Source organism: Lepidochelys kempii, chromosome 3 (assembly GCF_965140265.1).
Source record: "Lepidochelys kempii isolate rLepKem1 chromosome 3, rLepKem1.hap2, whole genome shotgun sequence".
NCBI lineage: Eukaryota > Metazoa > Chordata > Testudines > Cheloniidae > Lepidochelys > Lepidochelys kempii.
The window spans coordinates 135,224,061-135,251,961 of record NC_133258.1 but is presented as its reverse complement, the minus strand read 5'-3'; the positions used below and the strand labels follow the sequence as shown (position 1 = coordinate 135,251,961).

The 27,901-nt window shown below is 45.7% G+C and overlaps 3 protein-coding genes and 1 long non-coding RNA gene across 20 annotated transcripts in view; 1 reads left to right on the top strand and 3 right to left on the bottom strand.

Annotated features, from left to right (window-relative positions):
- Nucleotides 1–1,049, bottom strand: part of MTR (5-methyltetrahydrofolate-homocysteine methyltransferase) — a 77,760-nt gene extending 76,711 nt beyond the window's left edge. For all 4 annotated transcript variants that reach the window (XM_073338202.1, XM_073338204.1, XM_073338203.1 and 1 more), the window contains exon 1: nt 839–1,049. In XM_073338202.1, coding sequence (XP_073194303.1) covers nt 839–875 — 37 coding nt within the window. In that variant the 5' untranslated portion in view covers nt 876–1,049. The remainder of the gene's footprint in view (nt 1–838) is intronic.
- Nucleotides 166–25,345, top strand: LOC140909280 (uncharacterized). 2 transcript variants are annotated; one of them, XR_012158162.1, is made up of 4 exons: nt 166–511; nt 2,471–2,562; nt 7,385–7,514; nt 19,114–19,145. It is a non-coding gene; the product is annotated as an uncharacterized lncRNA (long non-coding RNA). The 2 variants fall into 2 exon arrangements; XR_012158161.1 differs by lacking the exons at nt 7,385–7,514; nt 19,114–19,145 and adding an exon at nt 23,541–25,345.
- Nucleotides 10,451–12,616, bottom strand: LOC140908296 (myb/SANT-like DNA-binding domain-containing protein 7). Its single transcript, XM_073335255.1, has 2 exons — nt 11,687–12,616; nt 10,451–11,098 (listed from the first exon to the last, which is right to left on the bottom strand). The coding sequence occupies exons 1-2, from the start codon at nt 12,267–12,269 to the stop codon at nt 11,031–11,033; spliced, it is 651 nt and encodes a 216-aa protein (XP_073191356.1). The 5' UTR covers nt 12,270–12,616; the 3' UTR covers nt 10,451–11,030.
- ACTN2 (actinin alpha 2) overlaps nt 24,368–27,901 on the bottom strand; it is an 89,082-nt gene continuing 85,548 nt past the window's right edge. For all 13 annotated transcript variants that reach the window (XM_073338220.1, XM_073338208.1, XM_073338211.1 and 10 more), the window contains one exon: nt 24,368–24,762. In XM_073338220.1, coding sequence (XP_073194321.1) covers nt 24,604–24,762 — 159 coding nt within the window. In that variant the 3' untranslated portion in view covers nt 24,368–24,603. The remainder of the gene's footprint in view (nt 24,763–27,901) is intronic.

Here is a 27,901-nt window from a genome sequence, read left to right as displayed (position 1 = left end):
TGGCCTTTTTTCTGAGACCATTTCCGGCTGAAAATTCCACTTTACCTGCATGCAAAATGCACGCACAAAAATACAATGCACCTTTGTTACAACGAACCCCTGGGGGGGGGGGGTCTAAGCCATTTGTCTGCTATAGCCAGGGGGCTATGAAAGCGAGATGGCGGGGGGGGAGACAGGGCACTCTAATCGACACTGTTAACAACCGAAAAACTATGTTTAAATAGGTAATGGGCATTTGAGGTCAAATACAAGATCATCCGAATCCTGGGCATTTCCAGTTTCCGCTCACTAGCGGATGAGTTAACCAGCAGGGCGACTTGCATCATTTACAAAGTTTGTTTAACCCGGGGGCACGGGACCCTGCCAGGTACAGGCAGGCCGATGAGTCAGAGGCAGGTTTCTAAATTTCAGGCGCTCCTTAAAAAAAAAAAAAAGTTACGCACGAGGATCATCAGCGGGTGGAACAAATACATTTCACGGTAAAACGGGACAGCGCGCCTCGGTTTTCCAGGTAACGGAGAAAATGAGGCAGGAGCCTCCCCGCCGGGAAACCCAGAGCAGCGAATTGCTCCTCTGAGCCCGGGAGCACACGCAGCCCGAGCACGCTCGCCGGGCGGACAGCAGAGGCGCTGCTCTCCGGTTGCACGAGGATTGCAGCCGCTCCCCCCGACCCCAGGGTCTTGGCAGAGGGCGACACGCAGAGCCCCCCCGCCCGGGCGGGCGGCCCCCGGCGCTCGGCTCCCCGCAGAGCCAAGGGCGAGGCAGCCCCGCGTCCCACGCGCCGCCCCCCAAGCCCAGGGGAGCCGCCGGGGAACGCCACGCTCGGCCCCGTAGTTACCCGGCCGCTGGGGGAACTTGTAGCCGGCGGGCGACATGCCGCAGCTGCAGGGCCGCCCGCTGCTGCTCCTCTTCCTCCGGCAGCGGCGGGGCGGGGCGGGGCGGGGCCGGGCCGGGGAAGCGAGCCTGGGCCCGAGCCGCCACCTGGGCCGCTCCCCGAGCGCGTGACACAGCAGCCGGGCCCGGCGGCTCTGGGCGGGGGTTGCCGCCGTGCGGCAGGGGGAGCGCCTCAGTGAGGGGATGAGCCGGCAGCTGCCGCCGGGATCTCAGAGCAGCAGGGCCTGGGCCTAGGCCTGGGCCTAGGGAGGGACCCACCTCTAAAAACCAGAGAGTACTGGGCCGTGAATTCATTCCCCTTTTGTCCTGTGACAGACCCAGCTCCATAGCCCTGCATATCCTGCGCTGCTGGGGGCAAGTACAGGAATATAAGAATGGCCGTGCTGGGTCAGACCAGTGGCCCATCTAGCCCCGTAGCCTGTCTTCTGACAGGGATCAGTGCCAGATGCTTCAGAGGGAATGAACACAATAGGGTAGTTAGCTAATGATCCATCCCAGGGGCTGGCAGTCGGAGGCTTTGGGATGCCCAGAGCCAGGGGTGTTTGTGTTCTTCCCACTGCCTCCCTCCCAGCACTGGTTGTTTCCACCCTTCTGGAGAGGCTGCAGTAGACTGAAAGGGGGGAAAAAAAAGTCAGTTGAAATGGCTGATCCACCTTTGACAAGATAGAGCTATTCTTGCATTACTGCTGTCTCTGGGAGAGGTCCGTCTGATCCAAGTGGCCCCCAAGAAGCTAGCACAAACCGTGGTTCTATAATATACCAGTGTGCTGACATTTGCAATATGCCAAAAGCTTACTGCCAGTTTTTGGTTTAAGGTACTTAAATATTTGTAATTAGCCAACACAGCACTGGTTACAAACCCTCTGTGGGACAAAAAAGACCTAGAAACCCAGATAACTTAGTGCTGCTAATAAGTATCACAAAATCAACTTCATGAGTCAAGAAAAGGGATTATTCACAGTGAAGAAATACAATTTGACAAATTAATTATGCTAGTATATACAAGTAAGAAATTTAAACTTATAACTAGACAAATAGCAATATAAAATTGACATTTGTTAAAAAGAACAGAGACTAATGTGGTCATTAGCTCATATTAGTATTTATAAAGCTTACATTAAACCCGATGAAGAATCTGTTTTTCCCTTATAAATGTAGTGGAGGAGAGCAGGAACAAGATGTATCATCAGGTAGAATGAACTCTTTCCATATATGAAAGGGAAAAAAATTCCATTAATACAAATATTTGCACATATTTCTGTTATGTAACTTAAGTGGAATATTACACGCATTAGCCCATTTAAAATGAATAACATGAGAAGTCAAAGTTTTCTCTGTGAATGGCATCTAGTACAGGTACTTTAACGTATCATACTCAAAGATTCTGGTCTAATATAATAAAGATTGCAAGATATGGCTGAAAAAAATTACAGTTTATTTATGTACCTTAGCTATTGTCAAGGAGCTGATTTCAACAGTTATAGTGTATTGTAAACCTGAATGTGTATCCTTAGAACTTGCCGCTAAATGAAATATGCTTCAGACAGATGAAAGTTACACAGTGAATTAAATCTAGGAGCCCTGACGTGATGAAAGCTGCTATGGTGGAGGAAGCTACAGTATGTCACAAAGAAGAATCAGAAGAGATCACAAAATACATTATATCAGGTAAATAGATTTATGCTAGAAGGAACCATTATATACATCTGTAGTCTGACTTCATGCATAAACAAAGGCCATAGCATTTTACTCAGTAATTCCTACAACAAGCTTTATAACTGGTAATTGAACTAGAGCATACCTTTTAAAAAGACATCCCCTCTTGAAGTAAAGACCTCATCACTTTGGAGAATTTATCACAACCGTTGGTAAGATGACACCTCCATCTACCCCCAAAAAGCCAACCAACATAAAACCCCTGAAATAAATCAACTGTAAAAACCATAACAGTAGAGAGCAAAAATTAAAAACACACACTACCCTATGCAGAGATTTTAACCAGATAAAGGAGAAGTGCCAAAGACTCCATGAGGGCAGTCCACTTTGCTATTGCTATTAGTTTTGCGTGGAAGTTACTCAGGCCCCAATCCACAAAGGTACTTGGCACCTAAACCTCAGATTTAGGCACTGTGATCCACAAAACTCTCACTGAACTCTGTAAGCACTTAAGTTTCTGCCTCCGAGTTTGTGCACAGCATTCTGTTGTAGTGATTTAGATGAGCCAAAGGCGTTAGCATAAGCCAATCATCATCCAACATTAAACAGTTTTAAACAAGGTTCAGGGTTTAGTATAAAGTGACCTCAGCCTGGCAAACATACCATTAAAAATCCTTTAAACCTTTTATTAAAGATACAGAAAGGAAGGAAAAACAGTCAAGCATTTGAAATGCAAGGTATTAAGTAAGACTTCCTTTTTAACAGCATCCCTTCTGCCCTTTCCCTTTAGCTGGAGAGAGTTTTTAGAAGGAAAAAAACCCCTTTTTGACTGTCTTTTAGATGGTATCAAAGACGTTAATAACCATTCTTTTGGGGAAAAGAGAAATTTGTTGATCTGGGCTGGAGTTGTTGTTACTGCTGTTGTTGTTAAAGTGCTATCCCATTTCCTAAGAAGACAAAGCAAGACACACACAAGAGGGGAGAGGAAAGAACAGCAAGGAGAGAAAATGAAACTTCTGTCTCTAGTGTTGATTCTCAAATGTAGCCTCACTGCTGTCTGGAGAAACACAGGCCCAGCACACAGTCTGATCAGCTACTCCAAGACCTAGTAAACTCATATAAATATGGGCTGTTTAGGGTATTGCATTTAGTTGCCTCTTTCTGGTCACAGGCTTTCAGCAGTGTTACAAAATATGCTAAGCCAGACTCTTATTAGGCAAGTGAAGAAATATGGTAGTAATAAGAAAAAGGACACATGAGAGAGAAAGGGAGACAGACAGTCTCACATCCCAAGTGGTATTCAGGATTTAGCTGGTAGAGGTGGCAATGTCATCTGGCTCCCTCTCTCTGGCCCGGTCCCGTCAGGACATCTCTCAAGATTAGAATGAAGAAGGTCCAGGATCCCAGGAAATGGTAGGAGTGGCAGCCATGACAGTGAAACTTGCCCCAGTAGCCAATCCCCCCCGAAAGTCTCTCTCTTTAAGGACCAAAAAGGGAGTGGTGGGTGAAACAGCCCATCTCCTCTTTATTTTGTCCTTCAATTAGGTCTAATATCTGGGACACCAATTTTGGTTCGTTAATTTCCAGTCCACATTTTCTTGTTTACAATGCATGATCTTAACACAGTTCTTGAGTTATGTCAGTAAGCCCCTTTGTTTGTACTAATTCAAAGAAGCCTATTGATTCCCTTTCATACCTTTTCCCATCAACATTTGTTGTTATAGGTGATTGTGACATTTTATGAACATTCACATACTTTTTACAGCTGAGCTCACAATTAGGGTAAATTTCTAAGCCCAATTATTACAACACACCTCACTGTGGGTGTCTGGACACCTATCGCCTTAAGTCCCAGATTCACAAACCAGGGGAAGATGGGCATTCAATTTATCCACCCAAGTCACATGCAAGGCCTGATCTGGTAGGTGGCCTCAGAGGTCACCTACAAAATCAAATCCTAGTCCAAATCCAAGGAGAGCAGTTTTTAGCCTGATGATTAGAATACTTGCCTAGCATGTGGGAGACCCAGGTTCAATCCCTCCTCCCCGCCCCCTCACCTCTTTGCTAGAAGCAAAGAAAGGATTTGAACAGGGGACTCTAACCACTGAGATGTGGGATATTCTGATGTAGGGCTTCCTCAGTCTCTCCTGTTGAAATTGTTTCACTGTGGATAAATGAAAAAGTGATTGTAATAGAGGGACTGGACCCTGGGTTTCCCACCTCCCACATGGATGCCTTAACCAGTGGACTACATTTAAGTGTTTGTTCACAGTAGAATAGTGATCAGGCCAAAAAGACACAGTGAATGAGAATGACTCTGTACTCCAGTGGTTAGGGCACCCCAAATAGTTGGGAGAGACAGGGTCCTCAATCACTCTCTCACTATTTATCCACAGTGGAACAGCTTCAACAGGGGAGATTGAGAGAGCCCTATGTAGGTGCATACACGCAATATGGTGTCATATTGTTCAGCTACAATTAATTTAAATATACATTTATCATTAGGATTGAATTTGTATTTGAGCACAAGACAAGAGATTCTTAATTGTTACAGATTAGGGGATCTGGGGTTCCATTCCTTGGTTTCTTTATTTTTGCTGAATATTACAGAGGTAATTGGTAACTATCCTTATATTTATACTTTCCATTATAAAGGATTATTGGAACTTTTTCTGCTAAGACTTCTAACATCTCCATTGTTTACAGCAGATCTTTGAAATTCAGCAGTGAGGATGGCCTCAAGCTAGAGAAATACCTAGTCTCAGTCCCATGAAATTCAGTTCAGATTTAACTACATTAGAGCATTAAAAGATCATTGCCTTTCTGTTGCTTTCAAACTAGCATCAGCTCTGCACTGGGAACAATTGGGAGCTGCTAGAGCAGTGAGGGAAGAGCCAGACTATCTCACACCAGATCTTGCACATAAACCCACTGTCCTGTCCTATCCCAACCGCTCTGGGGGCAGGGCAGGGATGGGACTCCCAACTCTGGTGGGGGGAAATGAAACCCTAATTTTGCCCCCTTATGTGTATCCATTAGGATACACAGTCTTTAATTACATCATTACATGCTATTTTTACCATAGGAGTCCTCACTCATCCAGTACACAGATGGGACAAACAAGGGGACTGAATAGAAGGTTGCATAGGCAACCATAAATCTGGTCTCTACTTTAGAGAGTTTGACTTTGAAACCTAAATACATTCAAGAAGAAATGTAATGTTATATATTTGGTAATTGTTTATTAATGGCACTCTGGTTTGTCTAACACAGCAGTTCTCACACTGTGGGTCGGGACTCCAAAGTGGGTCGTAACCCCATTTTAATGGGGTCACCAGGACAGGCTTAGACTTACTGGGGACTGTGGCCGAATCATGAGCCCCACTGCCCAGGGCCAAAGCGGAAGCCCAAGGGCTTCAGCCCTGGTCAACAGGGCTCAGTTTACAGGCCCCCTGTCTTGGGCTGAAGCCCTTTGGCCTCCCTACACGCAGGCTTTGGCCCGCCCCACCCGGGACTACGGGGCTCAGGCAGGCTCAGGTTTCAGTCCCCGTCCATTCCCCGCGGGGTCATGTAGTAATTTTTGTTGTCAGAAGCGAGTCGTGGTGCAATGAATTTTGAGAACCCCTGGTCTAACATACAGACAAACCTCTAGTGTACAAAAATACCATAAAACTTTTTTATAATAGCTCTCATGTACCCATCTCAGAGTTGGGGGGGGGTGGATATCAGTATATAATCTGTAAAACAGGTGAAACATTGTGAAATATTTCAGCACAAGAGGGGCAATATTATTTGCACTCTGATAGCACTGAGGGACCCTAGTCATGGCTTAGAGCCCCATTGTGCTAGGCACTATACAAATAAATAAATAACAAAAAATTATCTCCGTCTTGAAGAGTTTATACAAGTTAAGAGCCAATGTAAGTTATAATTCAATAAAGCAAAAAATATTCTCTAGCTAGTGACATTGAGGCAGTCACCAGAGTTCTAGAAATAGCAGCAACATCAAATAATAATGGTCAGTTTGGGCTGACTTTGTTTCACTTCTGCATCCAGCTGACCACATGCAGATTCCACAGACATCACTTTCTCCAGACATGTGCATGCAAAATGTCTTTCATGCTACTCAGTCCAAAGGCAGAATTATACTATGGTCCCAACATAATACCTGTCAAAGTCAGCAGAAATAGCCTGATCCAATGCCCATCAAACTCAACAGCAATCTCTAATTAACGCTGTGACAAGCTGTTATATTCCCTACCACCTACCAGTAAGCACCCAAAAAGCTGCAACCTTCTATAAACTTCCAAAGAAATAATTTCTTACATGATCTTTAGGACAAAAGGTCAACTGGGATAGAAAGAAGGGCAAATACAGCACCAGTAGGAAATGTTATTTAAATCAGTATCTGTTCTACATATGGTTTTATAACATTGGTGCAGGTCTCTCTCAGCATTCACAGCACCCTGGTTTCTGCAGGAGACTGGAAATTTTGTGAGACTGAAAAACTAACCTCTTTCTAATTGCATCAAGATGGCACTTTAAATCCAAATAAGTATTTTAGCTACCAAAGGATTAAAATAATTTAAATCAATTTGAGTTCTAGTATTTCAAATATGTTTGGGCCTGGTTTCGGCTTTTTCCCCTTCCAGAAACAGCTTAGCTTTAACAAGGAAAAAATTTAAAGTCAGTCTTTGAAGCGAACGAAGGCCTTGTCTACACTACTGGGAAAAGTTGATCTAAACTACGCAATTTGAGTTACGTGAATAGTGTAACTCAAGTCAACATAGCTTAGATCTACTACTGCAGGGTCCACACTATGCGATGTTGACAGGAGATGCTCTCCTGTCAACCCCCATTATTCTTCTCGATCCAGTGGAGTACAGGAGTCGATGGGAGAGCGATCTGCAGTCAATTTAGTGGGTCTTCACTAGATGCATCGAGCACCACGTGTCAATCACCCGGTAAGTGTAGACAAGCCCAAACTTTTCTGGTTTGGTTTGGTAGAGTGCATGATCCTCTAGTCATGTTACTTTACACTGAATGTAACTCCTTTGAGTTACAGTACACCTCTTTGTGTTGTCTTGTGGATTCATAAGGAGGCCGCACAGGCTGGACTCTTAGAAGTAAGACTTTATTAGAATTAAAATAGAGTTACCTAAAACAGGGAGAGCCGTGCGCTCTTAGCTGTATATCTGGTGAAGCTGATGCTGGACTGCTTCCAGCTGGTTCTCTTTAGCCCCAGTCCAGCTCCCTCTAATGTGTCCTCTGCTCTTAGGGTATGTCTACACTACGGAATAAGGTCAAATTTATAGAAGTCGTTTTTTTAGAAATCGGTTTTATATATTCGAGTGTGTGTGTCCCCACAGAAAATGCTCTAAGTGCATTAAGTGCATTAACTCGGCGGAGCGCTTCCACAGTACCGAGGCTAGAGTCGACTTCCGGAGCGTTGCACTGTGGGTAGCTATCCCACAGTTCCCGCAGTCTCCGCTGCCCATTGGAATTCTGGGTTGATATCCCAATGCCTGATGGGGCTAAAACATTGTCGCGGGTGGTTCTGGGTACATATCGTCAGGCCCCCGTTCCCTCCCTCCCTCCGTGAAAGCAAGGGCAGACAATCATTTCGCGCCTTTTTTCCTGAGTTACCTGTGCAGACGCCATACCACTGCAAGCATGGAGCCCGCTCAGGTAACCGTCACCCTATGTCTCCTGGGTGCTGGCAGACGCGGTACGGCATTGCTACACAGTAGCAGCAACCCCTTGCCTTGTGGCAGCAGACGGTACAGTACGACTGGTAGCCGTCATCGTCGTGTCCGAGGTGCTCCTGGCCACGTCGGCCGGGAGCACCTGGGCAGACATGGGCGCAGGGACTAAATTTGGAGTGACTTGACCAGGTCATTCTCTTTAGTCCTGCAGTCAGTCCTATTGAACTGTCTTATGGTGAGCGGGCAGGCGATACGGACTGCTAGCAGTCGTACTGTACCATCTTCTGCCAGGCAGGCAAGAGATGAGGATGGCTAGCAGTCGTACTGTACCATCTTCTGCCGAGCAGCCATGAGATGTGGATGGCATGCAGTCCTTCTGCACCGTCTGCTGCCAGCCAAAGATGTAAAAGGTAGATGGAGTGGGTCAAAACAAGAAATAGACCAGATTTGTTTTGGACTCATTTGCCTCCTCCCCTGTCTAGGGGACTCATTCCTCTAGGTCACACTTCAGTCACTCACAGAGAAGGTTCAGCGAGGTAAATCTAGACATGTATCAATCAGAGGCCAGGCTAACCTACTTGTTCCAATAAGAACGATAACTTAGGTGCACCATTTCTTATTGGAACCCTCCGTGAAGTCCTGCCTGAAATACTCCTTGATGTACAGGCACCCCATTTGTTGATTTTAGCTCCCTGAAGCCAACCCTGTAAGCCGTGTCGTCAGTCGCCTCTTCCTCCGTCAGAGCAACGGCAGACAATCGTTCCGTGCCTTTTTTCTGTGCGGACGCCATACCAAGGCAAGCATGGAGGCCGCTCAGCTCACTTTGGCAATTAGGAGCACATTAAACACCACACGCATTATCCAGCAGTATATGCAGCACCAGAACATGGCAACGCGATACCGGGTGAGGAGGCGATGTCAGCGCGGTCACGTGAGTGATCAGGACATGGACACAGATTTCTCTGAAAGCATGGGCCCTGCCAATGCATGCATCATGGTGCTAATGGGGCAGGTTCATGCTGTGGAATGCCGATTCTGGGCTCGGGAAACAAGCACAGACTGGTGGGACCGCATAGTGTTGCAGGTCTGGGACGATTCCCAGTGGCTGCGAAACTTTCGCATGCGTAAGGGCACTTTCATGGAACTTTGTGACTTGTTTTCCCCTGCCCTGAGGCGCATGAATACCAAGATGAGAGCAGCCCTCACAGTTGAGAAGCGAGTGGCGATAGCCCTGTGGAAGCTTGCAACGCCAGACAGCTACCGGTCAGTTGGAAATCAATTTGGAGTGGGCAAATCTACTGTTGGGGCTGCTGTGATGCAAGTAGCCCACGCAATCAAAGATCTGCTGATAGTGGATGGCTTTGCTGCAATGGGATTCCCTAACTGTGGTGGGTCTATAGACGGAACCCATATCCCTATCTTGGCACCGGAGCACCAAGCCACCAAGTACATAAACCGCAAGGGGTACTTTTCGATAGTGTTGCAAGCTCTGGTGGATCACAAGGGACGTTTCACCAACATCAACGTGGGATGGCCGGGAAAGGTGCATGATGCTCACATCTTCAGGAACTCTGGTCTGTTTCAAAAGCTGCAGGAAGGGACTTTACTCCCAGACCAGAAAATAACTGTTGGGGATGTTGAAATGCCTATATGTATCCTTGGGGACCCAGCCTACCCCTTAATGCCATGGCTCATGAAGCCGTACACAGGCAGCCTGGACAGTAGTCAGGAGCTGTTCAACTACAGGCTGAACAAGTGCAGAATGGTGGTAGAATGTGCATTTGGACGTTTAAAGGCGCGCTGGCGCAGTTTAAGGACTTGCTTAGACCTCAGCGAAACCAATATTCCCACTGTTATTACTGCTTGCTGTGTGCTCCACAATATCTGTGAGAGTAAGGGGGAGACGTTTATGGCGGGGTGGGAGGTTGAGGGAAATCGCCTGGCTGCTGGTTACGCGCAGCCAGACACCAGGGTGGTTAGAAGAGCTCAGGAGGGCGCGGCACGCATCAGAGAAGCTTTGAAAACCAGTTTCATGACTGGCCAGGCTACGGTGTGAAAGTTCTGTTTGTTTCTCCTTGATGAAACCCCCCACCCCTTGGTTCACTCTACTTCCCTGTAAGCTAACCACCTGCCCCTCCTCCCTTCAATCACCGCTTGCAGAGGCAATAAAGTCATTGTTGCTTCACATTCATGCATTCTTTATTCATTCATCACACAAATAGGGGGATGACTACCAAGGTAGCCCAGGAGGGGTGGTGGAGGAGGGAAGGAAAATGCCACACAGCACTTTAAGCACAGCACTTTAAAAGTTTACAACTTTAAAATTTATTGAATGACAGCCTTCTTTTTTTGGGGCAATCCTCTGTGGTGGAGTGGCTGGTTGGCCGGAGGCCCCCCCCCCGCGTTCTTGGGCGTCTGGGTGTGGAGGCTATGGAACTTGGGGAGGAGGGCGGTTGGTTACAGAGGGGCAGCAGTGGCAGTCTGTGCTCCAGCTGCCTTTGCTGCAGCTCAACCATACACTGGAGCATACTGGTTTGGTCCTGCAGCAGCCTCAGCATTGAATCCTGCCTCCTCTCATCACGCTGCCGCCACATTTGAGCTTCAGCCCTGTCTTCAGCCCGCCACTTACTCTCTTCAGCCCGCCACCTCTCCTCCCGGTCATTTTGTGCTTTCCTGCACTCTGACATTATTTGCCTCCACGCATTCGTCTGTGCTCTGTCAGTGTGGGAGGACAGCATGAGCTCGGAGAACATTTCATCGCGAGTGCGTTTTTTTTTATTTCTTTCTAAGCTTCACTAGCCTCTGGGAAGGAGAAGATCCTGTGATCATTGAAACACATGCAGCTGGTGGAGAAAAAAAAAGGGACAGCGGTATTTAAAAAGACACATTTTATAAAACAGTCGCTACACTCTTTCAAGGTAAACCTTGCTGTTAACATTACATACATAGCACATGTGCTTTCGTTACAAGGTCGCATTTTGCCTCCTCCCACCGCGTGACTACCCCCTCAACCTTCCCCCCTCCCTGTGGCTAACAGCGGGGAACATTTCTGTTTAGCCACAGGCAAACAGCCCAGCAGGAATGGGCTCCTCTGAGTGTCCCCTGAAGAAAAGCACTCTATTTCAACCAGGTGACCATGAATTATATCTCACTCTCCTGAGGATAACACAGAGAGATAAAGAACGGATGTTGTTTGAATGCCAGCAAACATACACTGCAATGCTTTGTTCTACAATGATTCCCGAGTACGTGTTACTGGCCTGGAGTGGTAAAGTGTCGTACCATGAAGGATGCAATAAGGCTGCCCTCCCCAGAAACCTTTTGCAAAGGCTTTAGGACTACATCTAGGAGAACCGCAAATGCCAGGGCAAAGTAATCCTTTCACATGCTTGCTTTTAAACCATGTATAGCATTTTAAAAGGTACACTCACCAGAGGTCCCTTCTCCGCCTGCTGGGTCCAGGAGGCAGCCTTGGGTGGGTTCGGGGGGTACTGGCTCCAGGTCTAGGGTGAGAAACAGTTCCTGGCTGTCGGGAAAACCGGTTTCTCCGCTTGCTTGCTGTGAGCTATCTACAACCTCCTCCTCCCCATCATCTTCTTCGTCCCCAAAACCTGCTTCCGTATTGCCTCCATCTCCATTGAAGGAGTCAAACAACACGGCTGGGGTAGTGGTGGCTGAACCCCCTAAAATGGCATGCAGCTCATCATAGAAGCGGCATGTTTGGGGCTCTGACCCAGAGCGGCTGTTCGCCTCTCTGGTTTTCTGGTAGGCTTGCCTCAGCTCCTTCAGTTTCACGCGGCACTGCTTCGGGTCCCTGTTATGGCCTCTGTCCTTCATGCCCTGGGAGATTTTGACAAAGGTTTTGGCATTTCGAAAACTGGAACGGAGTTCTGATAGCACGGATTCCTCTCCCCAGACAGCGATCAGATCCCGTACCTCCCGTTCGGTCCATGCTGGAGCTCTTTTGCAATTCTGGGACTCCATCATGGTCACCTGTGCTGATGAGCTCTGCATGGTCACCTGCAGCTTGCCACGCTGGCCAAACAGGAAATGAGATTCAAAAGTTTGCGGTTCTTTTCCTGTCTACCTGGCCAGTGCATCTGAGTTGAGAGTGCTGTCCAGAGCGGTCATAATGGAGCACTCTGGGATAGCTCCTGGAGGCCAATACCATCGAATTGTGTCCACAGTACCCCAAATTCGAGCTGGGAACGTCGATTTAAGCGCTAATCCACTTGTCAGGGGTGGAGTAAGGAAATCGATTTTAAGAGCCCTTTAAGTCGAAATAAAGGGCTTCACTGTGTGGACGGGTGCAGGTTTACATCGATTTAACGCTGCTAAATTCGACCTAAAGTCCTAGTGTAGACCAGGGCTTAAAGGCATAGTACATACGCCTAATTCTCTTATGTTGATGTAAGAGAGTAGGGAATCGAGCCAAATATATTAGAAAGTGAACTTTGAGCAGTTGAGCCTATCCATTAGCCAATTCTATTATATCCATTACAAAACTACTTTCATCTCTTGTGTGATCAATCTTAATTCATATGAGACTCAATTTCCACTACTTTTATTCATATGAGTAATCTTTATTCAAGCAAGAACAATGTGAATCTTTATTTCATCAGTGTTGCAGGATTGCACCCCTATTAATGCTTTCAAAAACATACAGCTTGAGTTCTCAGAGAAGAACAAAAAACTAATCTGATTTCTGACCCCCAGATTTTGGCACACTGTTTTGTACGGGTTAGCAGTGATTTGTACAGTTTTATTGAGTATGGATTCTTTCCCTGTTAATGATTGTTATGCTTGCCCTTTGTACACAGCATAGGCCCTGTGTGCAGAATTTCAGTTTTATTTAAGAATTAAAATTTTTAGTCTTCATAGTTGTGAAAGTGAAACAATAAAATATTAAATTAAAAATAATTTTAAGTGAAAAATATTAAATTGACATGAATGGAACTGTGATGGCTAAGACATTAACATTTTCTATTCCAAGACTGACATTGGCAGAAACACATTGGGTGGGATCTACAAAGGGACTTAGGCATTGCAACACCAAATGTCACAATGCCTAACTTTTAGGCACCTACAAAATCACATGAACAACACTGCAATCCACAAAGCCTGAGTTAGGCTCCCTATACAATAAATGGGGAAAGACTGAGGCACCTAACAACAGAAACTACAAAAGCCAACATGCTAGGAGGGAAGCCACCTAAACTAGCCAATGTGCTAAGCCCCTCCCCGCTCTCTGAAATAGGTGCCTATGTCCCAGCTGCAGGGAGGTGCCTATGTCATCTTAGTGAGCCATGAACAGGAACCTGTTGCCTGGAGTAAGGCAAGTTAGGCACCTAAACATCTTTGTGAGGGAATGAGTTAGGTGCCTGCCTCACTCCACACAAAACAGCCAGAGAAGGAAGTGCCACTGCCAGCATCCACTTCATACCTTTTAGGCCAGAGTTTAGAGCACTTGCCTGGGATGTGGGAGACCCAGCTTCAATTCCCCCTTCTCTTTCAGAAGGGGAGTACGGATCTGAATAGACAGTCTCTCACCAGCCTGCTCTTACCACTGAGCTATTCTGGCATAGGGCTGTCTCAGTCTCTCCTGGTAAAGCTGGTCTACTGTGGATAAATACTGAAAGGGTTATTGGAGCAGGGGGCCTAGACCCAGGGTCTTCTACTTCCCAGTTGTGTGTCCGAACCACTGAGCTACAGAGTTGTTCTCACACTCACTCTCTAGCTCAATGACGGGTCTACAGAGGATAAATACTTCCTATTCCGACTGCTGATTTAGGTGCCCAAATCTGTATGTATAGGGTATAAAATTGGACATGTAAGCCCAGATCCACAAAGTTATTGAGGCACTTAACTCCTATTGAAATTAATGGAAGTTAGAAGCCTGAACCCCAGTGTGGCAAGGTACCCCTTCTATCTCACCAGACTTAGTGCTCCCTCCTCTGGCAAGGACTGGGCCTGGGGAAAATCAACCCCTCCACTCTGGAACATGTCTGTACTCCCTCTTTGGGGTTTGTTTCTCAGCCCTGGTCTACACTAGGACTTTAGGTCGAATTTAGCAACGTTAAATCGATTTAAACCTGCACCCGTCCACACAGTGAAGCCCTTTATTTCGACTTAAAGGGCTCTTAAAATCGATTTCCTTACTCCACCCCTGACAAGTGGATTAGCGCTTAAATCGACGTTCCCAGCTCGAATTTGGGGTACTGTGGACACAATTCGATGGTATTGGCCTCCGGGAGCTATCCCAGAGTGCTCCATTATGACCGCTCTGGACAGCACTCTCAACTCAGATGCACTGGCCAGGTAGACAGGAAAAGAACCGCGAACTTTTGAATCTCATTTCCTGTTTGGCCAGCGTGGCAAGCTGCAGGTGACCATGCAGAGCTCATCAGCACAGGTGACCATGATGGAGTCCCAGAATCGCAAAAGAGCTCCAGCATGGACCGAACGGGAGGTACGGGATCTGATCGCTGTTTGGGGAGAGGAATCCGTGCTATCAGAACTCCGTTCCAGTTTTCGAAATGCCAAAACCTTTGTCAAAATCTCCCAGGGCATGAAGGACAGAGGCCATAACAGGGACCCGAAGCAGTGCCGCATGAAACTGAAGGAGCTGAGGCAAGCCTACCAGAAAACCAGAGAGGCGAACAGCCGCTCTGGGTCAGAGCCCCAAACATGCCGCTTCTATGATGAGCTGCATGCCATTTTAGGGGGTTCAGCCACCACTACCCCAGCCGTGTTGTTTGACTCCTTCAATGGAGATGGAGGCAATACGGAAGCAGGTTTTGGGGACGAAGAAGATGATGGGGAGGAGGAGGTTGTAGATAGCTCACAGCAAGCAAGCGGAGAAACCGGTTTTCCCGACAGCCAGGAACTGTTTCTCACCCTAGACCTGGAGCCAGTACCCCCCGAACCCACCCAAGGCTGCCTCCTGGACCCAGCAGGCGGAGAAGGGACCTCTGGTGAGTGTACCTTTTAAAATGCTATACATGGTTTAAAAGCAAGCATGTGAAAGGATTACTTTGCCCTGGCATTTGCGGTTCTCCTAGATGTAGTCCTAAAGCCTTTGCAAAAGGTTTCTGGGGAGGGCAGCCTTATTTCGTCCTTCATGGTAGGACACTTTATCACTCCAGGCCAGTAACACATACTCGGGAATCACTGTAGAACAAAGCATTGCAGTGTATGTTTGCTGGCATTCAACCAAAATCCGTTCTTTCTCTCTCTGTGTTATCCTCAGGAGAGTGAGATATAATTCATGGTCACCTGGTTGAAATAGGGTGCTTTTCTTCAGGGACACTCAGTATAGCCCATTCCTGCTGGGCTGTTTGCCTGTGGCTGAACAGAAATGTTCCCCGCTGTTAGCCACAGGGAGGGGGGAAGGTTGAGGGGGTAGTCACGCGGTGGGAGGAGGCAAAATGCGACCTTGTAACGAAAGCACATGTGCTATGTATGTAATGTTAACAGCAAGGTTTACCCTGAAAGAGTGTAGCGACTGTTTTATAAAATGTGTCTTTTTAAATACCGCTGTCCCTTTTTTTTTCTCCACCAGCTGCATGTGTTTCAATGATCACAGGATCTTCTCCTTCCCAGAGGCTAGTGAAGCTTAGAAAGAAAAAAAAACGCACTCGCGATGAAATGTTCTCCGAGCTCATGCTGTCCTCCCACACTGACAGAGCACAGACGAATGCGTGGAGGCAAATAATGTCAGAGTGCAGGAAAGCACAAAATGACCGGGAGGAGAGGTGGCGGGCTGAAGAGAGTAAGTGGCGGGCTGAAGACAGGGCTGAAGCTCAAATGTGGCGGCAGCGTGATGAGAGGAGGCAGGATTCAATGCTGAGGCTGCTGCAGGACCAAACCAGAATGCTCCAGTGTATGGTTGAGCTGCAGCAAAGGCAGCTGGAGCACAGACTGCCACTGCTGCCCCTCTGTAACCAACCGCCCTCCTCCCCAAGTTCCATAGCCTCCACACCCAGACGCCCAAGAACGCGGTGGGGGGGCCTCCGGCCAACCAGCCACTCCACAACAGAGGATTGCCCAAAAAAAAGAAGGCTGCCATTCTATAAATTTTAAAGTTGTAAACTTTTAAAGTGCTGTGCTTAAAGTGCTGTGTGGCATTTTCCTTCCCTCCTCCACCACCCCTCCTGGGATACCTTGGTAGTCATCTCCCTATTTGTGTGATGAATGAATAACGAATGCATGACTGTGAAGCAGCAATGACTTTATTGCCTCTGCAAGCGGTGATTAAAGGGAGGAGGGGAGGGTGGTTAGCTTACAGGGAAGTAGAGTGAACCAAGGGGCGGGGGGTTTCATCAAGGAGAAACAAACAGAACTTTCACACTGTAGCCTGGCCAGTCATGAAACTGGTTTTCAAAGCTTCTCTGATGCGTACCGCGCCCTCCTGAGCTCTTCTAACCGCCCTGGTGTCTGGCTGCGCGTAACCAGCAGCTAGGCGATTTGCCTCAGCCTCCCACCCCGCCATAAACGTCTCCCCCTTACTCTCACAGATATTGTGGAGCACACAGCAAGCAGTAATAACAGTGGGAATATTGGTTTCGCTGAGGTCTAAGCGAGTCAGTAAACTGCGCCAGCGCGCCTTTAAACGTCCAAATGCACATTCTACCACCATTCTGCACTTGCTCAGCCTGTAGTTGAACAGCTCCTGACCACTGTCCAGGCTGCCTGTGTACGGCTTCATGAGCCATGGCATTAAGGGGTAGGCTGGGTCCCCAAGGATACATATAGGCATTTCAACATCCCCAACAGTTATTTTCTGGTCTGGGAAGAAAGTCCCTTCCTGCAGCTTTTGAAACAGACCAGAGTTCCTGAAGATGCGAGCATCATGCACCTTTCCCGGCCATCCCACGTTGATGTTGGTGAAACGTCCCTTGTGATCCACCAGAGCTTGCAGCACTATCGAAAAAGTACCCCTTGCGGTTTATGTACTCGCCGGCTTGGTGCTCTGGTGCCAAGATAGGGATATGGGTTCCGTCTATAGCCCCACCACAGTTAGGGAATCCCATTGCAGCAAAGCCATCCACTATGACCTGCACATTTCCCAGGGTCACTACCCTTGATATCAGCAGATCTTTGATTGCGTGAGCTACTTGCATCACAGCAGCCCCCACAGTAGATTTGCCCACTCCAAATTGATTCCCAACTGACCGGTAGCTGTCTGGCGTTGCAAGCTTCCACAGGGCTATCGCCACTCGCTTCTCAACTGTGAGGGCTGCTCTCATCCTGGTATTCATGCGCTTCAGGGCAGGGGAAAGCAAGTCACAAAGTTCCATGAAAGTGCCCTTACGCATGCGAAAGTTTCGCAGCCACTGGGAATCGTCCCAGACCTGCAACACTATGGGGTCCCACCAGTCTGTGCTTGTTTCCCGAGCCCAGAATCGGCGTTCCACAGCATGAACCTGCCCCATTAGCACCATGATGCATGCATTGGCAGGGCCCATGCTTTCAGAGAAATCTGTGTCCATGTCCTGATCACTCACGGGACCGTGCTGACGTCGCCTCCTCGCCCGGTATCGCGTTGCCATGTTCTGGTGCTGCATATACTGCTGGATAATGCGTGTGGTGGTTGATGTGCTCCTAATTGCCAAAATGAGCTCAGCGGCCTCCATGCTTGCCTTGGTATGGCGTCCGCACAGAAAAAAGGCGCGGAACGATTGTCTGCCGTTGCTCTGACGGAGGGAGGGGCGACTGACGACACGGCTTACAGGGTTGGCTTCAGGGAGCTAAAATCAACAAAGGGTGTGCCTGTACATCAAGGAGTATTTCAGGCAGGACTGCACGGAGGGTTCCAATAAGAAATGGTGCACCAAAGTTATCGTTGTTATTGGAACAAGGAGGTTAGCCTGGCCTCTGATTGATACATGGCTAGATTAACCTCGCTGCGCCTTCTCTGTGACTGACTGCAGTGTGATCTAGACAGGGGAGGAGGAAAATGAGTACAAAACAAATCTGGTCTATTTCTTGTTCTGACCCACTCCATCTATCCTTTACATCTTTGGCTGGCAGCAGACAAAAAAGGCGCGAAATGATTGTCTGCCCTTGCTTTCACGGGGGGAGGGAGGGTGGGAACGGGGTCCTGACGATATGTACCCAGAACCACCCGCGACAATGTTTTAGCCCCATCAGGCATTGGGATATCAACCCAGAATTCCAATGGGCAGCGGAGACTGCGGGAACTGTGGGATAGCTACCCACAGTGCAACGCTCCGGAAGTCAACGCTTGCCTCGGTACTGTGGAAGCGCTCCGCCGAGTTAATGCACTTAATGCACTTAGAGCATTTTCTGTGGGGACACACACACTCGAATATATAAAACCGATTTAAAAAAAACCGACTTCTATAAATTCGACCTAATTTCGTAGTGTAGACATACCCTCAGAGTTTTTCTGGTTGGCCTCAGGGCAGGCCTGAGAAGTGCTCCTCTGCCAAACAAAGGGAATAAGTCTATAACACACCAAAACAAAAGGAAAATACCTTTCCTTAGCCCCCTCACTGGGACAGGTGTGGTCCTGTCACTGGCCCCAGGGTGTCAGTCCTTCCCCAGAACAGGTACTGGGCTTTGGGTGTCTTCCCTATGGGAAGGGGCACAACATCTCACACTAGAAACCAGTCTCCCTGCTACCTCCAGCCTTGCAGGAGAGAGATTTTAACAGGTTTAGGCAGCCCTTAATTGGACTCAGATGTCCCTAATTGACCTGAAGTAAGCCCTTCCCAGCTTGCAGGAAAAAGGGCCTTTAGCATTCTAGGACTAACATACCTGTTTTCCTGCAGCCATCCGGCCTAACTTTGTCACACCCAGTTTTTAAAATGAGGTCTAATTGCCTGATTTTCAGAAGCGCTGAGCATCCATGAAGTTAATGGGAGCAACAAATACTCAGCACCACTGAAAGTCAGGACAGATGTTTGTTAAAACCTGCTAGATTTCCATTTTCTTTTCTGCTTGGAATTTGTCTTTTGAATTTACAAACATTCTTGTTGAGAGGAACAACAACATCGGTGGAGGTGAGACTATTTTGTTAAAAAAAAAGGCAAATGTAACTATTTCTGAGGAAAATCTATTTAAGGAAAAGAAATCATCAAACATGTATTGATGACTAGTTTGTACGTACTAATACCCTCTATTGACTAGAATAAATTTTACTAGGCAGCTTCTGACACAGGACATGAAGAACTGGATTAAATACTGAAGTGTTCTGATTTGTCAGCCCCAAGCATTCCAAAATAATAAATCAAACAAATATTGGCTTAAAAGTTATGAGGGTATTTTGTTTGCTTTTGTCTTTTTAATTGTTTTTTTGTGGGCATTTAGGCTTCATGTTTTCAGGCTTTTCTCTGCAACCATGAAGGCTAGAATCTTATTTTGGGTTTGTTGTTTGTGTGTGTTTTGTGTTTTATGAAAGCTGAAATTCTCTGATAATTCCATGGTTCCAGAAGCTGCATATTTTTTTTAAAGAACACAGCAAACATCACAAGAGTTGGCACCACTGACACTGTTTGGGGTCCAGTTTGTTATTTATACATTTGTACTACAGTAGCATTTAGAAGCCAGCTGAGATTGGAACCCCTTTGGGCTAGGCACTAAACAAACTCAAAGTGAGAGACTCACAATACCTGCCCTGAACATCTTACAATATGACTAGACAAGGCAGAGGGAAACAGAGGCACAGAAAGGTGAAGGGACTTGCCCACGGTCACACAGCATGTTAGTGGCAGTTGTGGGCTCAGAATGGAGTTTCCCCTCACTCTCAGTCCAGTGCCTTGTACATTAGACCACACTATCTTCTCAATTAACATGATTTTCCTTGACTGATCAGCAGTTTTTAGACCAGACCCTGTAACCTGTTCTGCATGGGAAGAAGGCATCAGCTTGTGTGGAACATCTTGCAAGACCAGGGCCTTATTTTGATTTCTTCCTTTGTGTCCTTGTGTTCCACAGATGTGCAATCCTGAATGATATCCAGAGGCAAAAGTAAGCTGGTACGGGCCGACATTAAACACCGTACCGGCAGGGTTGCTGATGGGGGGCGAGGCAGAAGGGGTAGATGCCTCGGGGCCTGGCGATTTAAAAGGGCCCGGGGCTCCTGCCAGCAGCCGGAGCCCTGGGCCCTTTAAATCACTGCCGGAGCCTCAGGAGGCGTGAGCCGGACAGCGCTGAAGGGCTGGCTGGGGGAGTCTGGCCCCAGCCATGCCCCTTCTGCCCAAGGCCCTGCTGACCTTGCCCAGGACCCTGGCTGCCCTGCATGCCGGCAAGGCCTTTAAGTTACTTTCACCCCTGACTATATCTTATAGAGTAGTATATTGGGAAAGAGTGTTTTATAGAAGTCTTCCTTTCCTTTATGAAGATTTTGAGCTAATACAGTTCATTTGGCTTGTTCTAAAGCTTAATGTGCCAGGTCTCCTCATTTTAAACTCTTCTTGAAAATTGTTCATGAGCACAGAAATGGCTGTAGTGATTGTGTGGAGGGTTTTCTTCACTCCTTAATGGCCACTATCTCCTGTTACTTCCAACTGTTTTGAAGCAAAAGCTGCCTCATGTATGTGAAGTTGGGTAGGACAGGCAATTGGGGTAGGGGTAAACCAAGAGAGTGAGGAGGCAACAGACAGTGGAGGCTGAGCTGAGAGAAAAATGGGATTGGGAAGAAAAGAAAAACAGATCCTCTACCTTACAGGTTAGAGGAGAATAGAATGAATTACCCCTAGCAGCCTGGACAGGGATCTGTTCTTCTGTGGGTCATTCTTAAAAGACAGTAGAGAGACAAGGTGGGTGAGGAAATATATATTTTATTGGACCAACTTCTGCCGGTGAGAGAGACAAGTTTTCAAGACACACAGAGCTCTTCTTCCTTTAGGGATGTCCCTTATCTATTAAGTCCACTTATTGTCAGGGCTGATCTTTAAAATACATGGAGAAGCATTGTCACCAACGTGGGAAGTGAGCTCATACGTGCATATGCTTATACAGTTGATTCCATAGTAGCAGCGGCAAAGTCGTGTCCCACAGAATTATTCCGAACCACAAACTTTGTGATATTCCAGAATGCCTCCACCTAGCATCTGAAATCAACTGCTCTGAGGAATTGTCTCCCTTCTTCATTACATCACCTGTACATGGGATGGTCTGCGCAGACACCAGGAGCAAGCTGAGTGTGTAATCAATAACACAGCATGATCCTGCCAAAGGTTTGGAACAGCATGAAGTCCTGGAAATTCTAACTGAAATAGAAGCCACTAACTACTACTGGCATCTCTGATCCAGCCCTTTTGTGACTAATGAATAAGAAAACAAGAGCTTTTGGAATCTCTATTAAAGGCGATAGGCAGACAACATCAGCTCTGCATTTTGTTAACAACAAAGCTGACATTACGGTCTCCTAGATACCCCAGTGCCTGGGTGCTGTCAGCACCTGGCTGAAGAATAGTTGGCTGAAAATGAACCAGGACAAATGGAGGCAATGCTGTTGGAAGAGGGATGTGCTTCAAATAACTGGCCATGCCCATAACATCACCTCCATCGAGAGACTCAGCCCTACAATCGTTAAGACAGTCTACAGCCTTGGAGTCTTCCTCGACTCCTCACTAACTCACAATATCCATGGGTGTTAAAAACATCCTCTAGCACCTACTACTGACTGGAATACTGGTTCTGTTCTATCGTATCCCACTTTAATGTAGGAACATAGGACTGGAAGGGACCTCCTGGGCCACTGACTCCAGTCCCCTGCTGTCACAGGCAATCCCGTCACCTAATCCCATTCATAAATTTAACAAGATCTATCTTAAAACTCATTAGGATGTTTGCCCCCATTTTGGCCATAATGATCCATGACTTCTAGGATATTGCAGGTCATTACACCTAGGAGTCTGGGATGGATCTAATCAGAGCATCATAGCCAGCAAATGCCAATTCAGCCACCAGCCCCAAATGTAAACAAAGTGGTTCAGTAGAACAATGCAATTGTCAGGCACAAAGGCGAATGCTTGTGAGCACAATGGACAGTGCGTGCTCACTGGCTGTCCCACAACTCCGGAACTCACTCCCAGAAAATATCAGAAAGACCATGAATTTCTCCCCCTTCAGAACAAAACTCAATTATTTAACTTCGGTTTCTGTAAACAAACAAACAAATATATGGAGAGGGAGGGAAACTTTATATTAATTTTTTTTTAAGTGTAAGGAACAGCCAGATGACAAGTACAATATAAAATCTTTAGGTAGGTTTGGATGGGGGATTAAATCTCTTCTTGTGTAGGTTACTGTGTGCTTTAAGGCTAGTTCTGCTTGCTGGTTTTTTTTGGACACCACAGACTTGTTCCATGGATCAAACATTATTTTACAAATGCTATTTCCTACTGGTGCTGATGGCTTTGTTCCTCGCTTATCCTGATCAGTGGAACATTCAGATGAAAGAACGAATGTTTCAGTGCTTTCAAAGATAGGGAAGAATTTCATGCTTTTTGAAGCAGCACTCAGCTGCATGTAAAAAATTTTGTAGCTTGTGGAAGTGCCAGTTATAACCACACTGAACTGCCTTTGCATTAATGTTCAGTATAACTCTTTGTTTCCGTAAAACAGATTTTGTTTCCATGCCTGTGCCTAATTTGGAAGCTCACTGGTTTACAGACACACATTCATTCACACACAACAGTGAACATGGGATATACTCTTAACAAATCTTTTCAACAGGATTCAGCTGTACAGCCTCCTGAGCATTCATTTGGATAGCAGTCGGGGAAATTCCATATTAATCCAAGTATTAAAATCAAATAAAGACATGATCATTCTTAGCACTTAGGTAGTGCTTCTCATCTATAGGTTTCAAAGCAATTCATCAAAGTGGATAAGCGTCATCTACCTTTTATAAGTGAGAAAAAAATAACGGTACAGAGAGGTTAAGGAACTTGCCCAAGGCAGAGAGTAGGGAACAGAACCCAGTTCTATTCAATCTCAGCCCTGGCCTTAGACCACTAGGATAATGCATGGAATGTTTATTCTTTTAAGCAAATAGAGAAATCTAAACCTATTTTAATGTGTAGAAATATTTCTGGTTCTTTAGACGAAACACGAGATGAATCTCAATGACTGAATCTTCATAAAGTTTTGAAAAGCAGAGTTTATTTAGTAGGCACATCATTGCTTTAGTAGCACTGGATTGTACAGTTCACAACTTCACCATTTGTGAATGTTTTGTTTGGTTACATTGCATTTTTCAGTGTCTGTTAGGATTCAAGTAAAAAAAGTGATTGCTTTATTTCTCTACAGGTTGTCAAGATGGAAGCATGACTCCGATAAAACAAACTAGCATATGGTAGCAGAACTGCCATTCAACAGAAGTGAAGACAAACTATAATCTGAATTCTGTATGTGACATACAGTTAAAACTGCAACACAACCATACTCAAGCTAGTTCAGATAGGATTTTGCATCACATGGGATGATGCAGGTTGTTCACCAAAAAAACAAAGAACTGGGTTTCACACAGTAGGAAACAAAGAATCTATTCAAAATAGACATGACTGAGAGTTTCAAAATAATACAATTTACATGAATTAGCTTCCTTACTATTTCCTGATTGTGAAAGTTGTGCTCTCTCAGCTGCAAAGTAAAAGGCTTAAAAGGAAAAGTACTGCTTGTTGATTTATTACAAGATATTAAGATAATAATTATTATGAGTTTGCAAGATTATGCTTCTGATGTTACAGCTCTGTGTTAATAGAAAACCACCTTTAAAAGATATAAAAATACAGTTTGGGATTATTTTAGTGGTTAAGTATTTTACTTGATGGGTATTTTTCTTCTCTGAAAAGTTGCATTTTTTATTTTCTTAAACTCCACCAGTAGAAGCATACAAAACCATAAAATCTGTAAAGTAATATTTTTATATGAAAGAAAAAAGTATGACTTCTAACATGTAGCTCTATGAACATAGTAAAAGCATCATATATGGGATGAAGAATGTTTGAAAATGGCAAAATATTTTGTTAGTCTGAATAGTTTTTATTTTCACAAGCTTTAATTTTTTTTTATCTGAATAGGTCTCAAATTTAATATATTTTTTTAAAATTAGTTATTTACCTTTTCTTTAAAATACATTTTAATAATATATAGGCCAGATAAACTAATACCATCAATGCAGATACCTACTAGTGCTGCACACTGAAATATATGCTAGTTATTTGCATTTCTAATATTTGACACTGAATGTACCTACTATATTTGTAAAAATAATTTTTTAATCATTTTGTCAAAGCTTTCAAGAAGCAAACTGGGAAATCAGGGTAGTTGTTTTTTCCAGCACATACAATGAATACCACCAATTCCTGAATTACAGGTCACTTTCTCCATACAATGCTGATGAAAATGAGGTATAATCCAGAGCTCCAGGAACGGCACCTGGACCAGAGTAGGTAGGCATTCTTCTGATACAATACTGAGCTTGTTCAGAAGGCAGTTCTCGCCGCAGCTCGTCTGCGAGAATATAAGGCTGAAAAAAAAAGTTATTTTTAAAAAACCCAGATACAGAACAGATTATTTAACTAATATTAATAAACTAGGACTTCCTGCCTGTTTTTGCAAGATCAAGAATATTTCTCCTCCTGAGTCGTAACTTCAACCATGAGCTGGTAGGAATAATCCTCTCAGCAAATAGACAGGGTCAAAGTCTAGCCTTAGTTATATACTGTTGACTTCAATATTATAATAAGTTTTTAGATAAACATTTTTATTACAATAATTACTGCTTTCAATTTAGAATGACCTAGGAATGCCACTCTGGATACCTGTGACATTATTTAAAATAACAGCAAAACGTTCAAATCTCACTTTCTTGGGAACTCAGTGTGATCTTCAGCACAAACTCCTATTTGAAATGTGTTTGGAATTCAAAGTCTAGTCCTTCTTAGTCGAGATCACAAAATCAATATCAGGGGCCAGACTGAGTCTGCCTGGTGGCATTGCAGTCCTGTTCTAGTCTGAGCACAGAACAGCTTGCTGGCAGCACTCTCTGGGACACAGTCACAGACTACTCCAAAAGGGGAGTGAGTTATTGTAGCCAGACAGTCAGCCCCCCCCCCCCCCCCCCAGACCAGCATTGCTGGAAACACAGGAGGAAGCAGGAACAGGGCACTTAACATATATTCCAGCACAGCCTTTGAAGCTGTGAAAGCACAGGTGTGCTGCTACAATGTGCCTCTGGGAGCAGATACAAGGATTAAGCTCACAGCAGGCAGAGGCCCTGTGACAGACATGGCTCTTAGCCCCTACTAAATAGCGTGATGCACACACACCAACATCCTAGGTGGGAAAATATTTACCCTGATAAAAGAAATGTCCAGTAGTTGAAACTTATTGTTTCTCTCCCTTGCAAGTGTAAACTACTCTTGCAAAAGCTGGCGTCACCCCGACAGACCAGCCTCAATTTGGCATAAGAAAGGAGAAAGAGAATAAAGGAGTACAGAGGTATAAGTAGGGGACCTACAGCACCATGATTTTTGAGTGCTTTTCACTATCTATCTGCTGGTCAGATAAGTGACAGCCTCCCAAGGCTTCTGCAGCTAAGAGGGTCCCTACGCCTTGTCCCTTATTCGTCTTTCCGCGGAATTGAGTGACTGATCCTGGCTTGGCACCGCTGGAATCGAGAGATGCAAGGAGGGTAAGAAGCACCCACACCTGATCTCCTATCTTTAGTGTACACATATTTTGAAATAGAGCTCTATACTTTGTTTTCTTTCTTTGGGATTGTGGCTTCAGTTTTGTAACTTGTTTGTGTGTGTAACATCTCTACATTTAAATAAGTAGGCACTAGCAATTTTGTAACCACATGATTAGAATCTAGCTTAATAAATTTTGGTAACCATTTATGCATAAGCCTGACTTGTTTTCTCTGGTTTACTGTAAAGCAGCCAACACAATTAAAGAACCTCAGCCGTTTTGGCTCTAAAGCCTGGCCATTAGGTGAGAGTACTAAGAGCCTAGCGTTGAGTTGTGCCGCCTCCACGGGGCAAACTCTTGGGGCACCTGTCAGTCAATCCTGGCTGCCCGCTGCGAAGGAGCTCTGAGCTCTAGCAGTTAAAGTCACGGGTGTGGAGAGGCTCTTAGTGCTGCCATTGGGGCATCCGTCAGCCTAGCCCGGGCTGCCCGCCGCGAAGGGACAGTGCGTCCTAGCGGTTAAAGTCACGGATGGTATAAACGGGCATAGCTGGCACCTCACCAAACATCCTTGGCCATCGGCTAACAGTTATGAAACCACTGTTCGTCTCTATTGCATGTTCCTCAACTCCTACTCCTGCATTGCCTTGGCCAGCAGAGCTGGCTGTGGAGAGGAGAACATGCTCTGCTTTCCTTGGGAGATGTGCAGCAGTTTCATTCCCTGTGTGTGCCCAGCGTCTGGAGGAAGGATAATGCTTCCCAAAGCTCTCCTGGGACAGGCAGCTCCATACCACCCCATGGTATTTTGCTCAGCCAAAATTCTCATCTCAGCCACACCCAGGCAAAGCCACAGAAGTCAGAAAAGAGATTATAAAGAGGATTTTACCCCCTTAAACAATACTGTTCCATGGACATGCATGAAAGCAGAGCATGACCACTGTATATGCAGCTGTGTCACTGAGCAAAAACTATTCAGTGCATCTTATCTTATCAGAGAACCATAGAAGTGTAGGACTAGAAGGGACCTCAGTGGGTCATCTAGTCCAGTCCCCTGCACACAAGGCAGGACTACATAATAACTAGACCATCCCTGACAGGTGTTTGTCTAACCTGTTCTTAAAAATCTCCAATGATGGAGATTCTACAATCTCCCCAGGCAATTTGTTCCAGTGCTTAACCACCCTGACAATTAGGAAGTTTTTCCTAATATCCAACCTAAACCTCCTGGCTTCAATTTATGACCATTGCTTCTTGTTCTATCCTCAGAGGTTAATGAAAACAATTTTTATCCCTCCTCCTTGTAACAACCTTTTATGTACTTAAACTGTTATCATGTCCCCTCTCTGTCTTCTCTTTTCCAGACTAAACAAACCCAATTTTTTCAATCTTTCCTCATAGGTCATGTTTTCTAGACTTCTAATCATTTTTGTTGCTCTTCTCTGGACTTTCTCCAATTTGTCCACATCTTTCCTGAAATGTGGCGCCCAGAACTGGACACAGTGCTCCAGCTGAGGCCTTATCAGTGTGAGGTAGAGCAGAAGAATTACTTCTTGTGTCTTCCTTACAATGCTCCTGCTAAGTAATACATCCCTGAATGACGTTCACTTTATTGCAATAGTATTACACTGTTGACTCCTATTTAGCTTTGTGATCTACTATGACCCCCAGATCTCTTTCCATGGTGCTCCTTCCAAGGCAGTCACTAACACGGCTGCTACTCTGAAACCTTCCTAAGTGGAGTACTTTGCATTTGTTCTTATTGAATTTCATCCTATTTCCTTCAGACCATTTCTCCAGTTTGTCCAGGTCATTTTGAATTTTAATCCTATTCTCCAAAGCACTTACAACCCCCTTCCAGCTTGGTATCATCCACAAACTTTATAAGTGTACTCTCTGTGCCATTATCTACATGTTATGTTAGTTCTTTGTGATGTGAAGGAATAAGGACCCAGCTTTGAATTCCACTTGCACTCCTG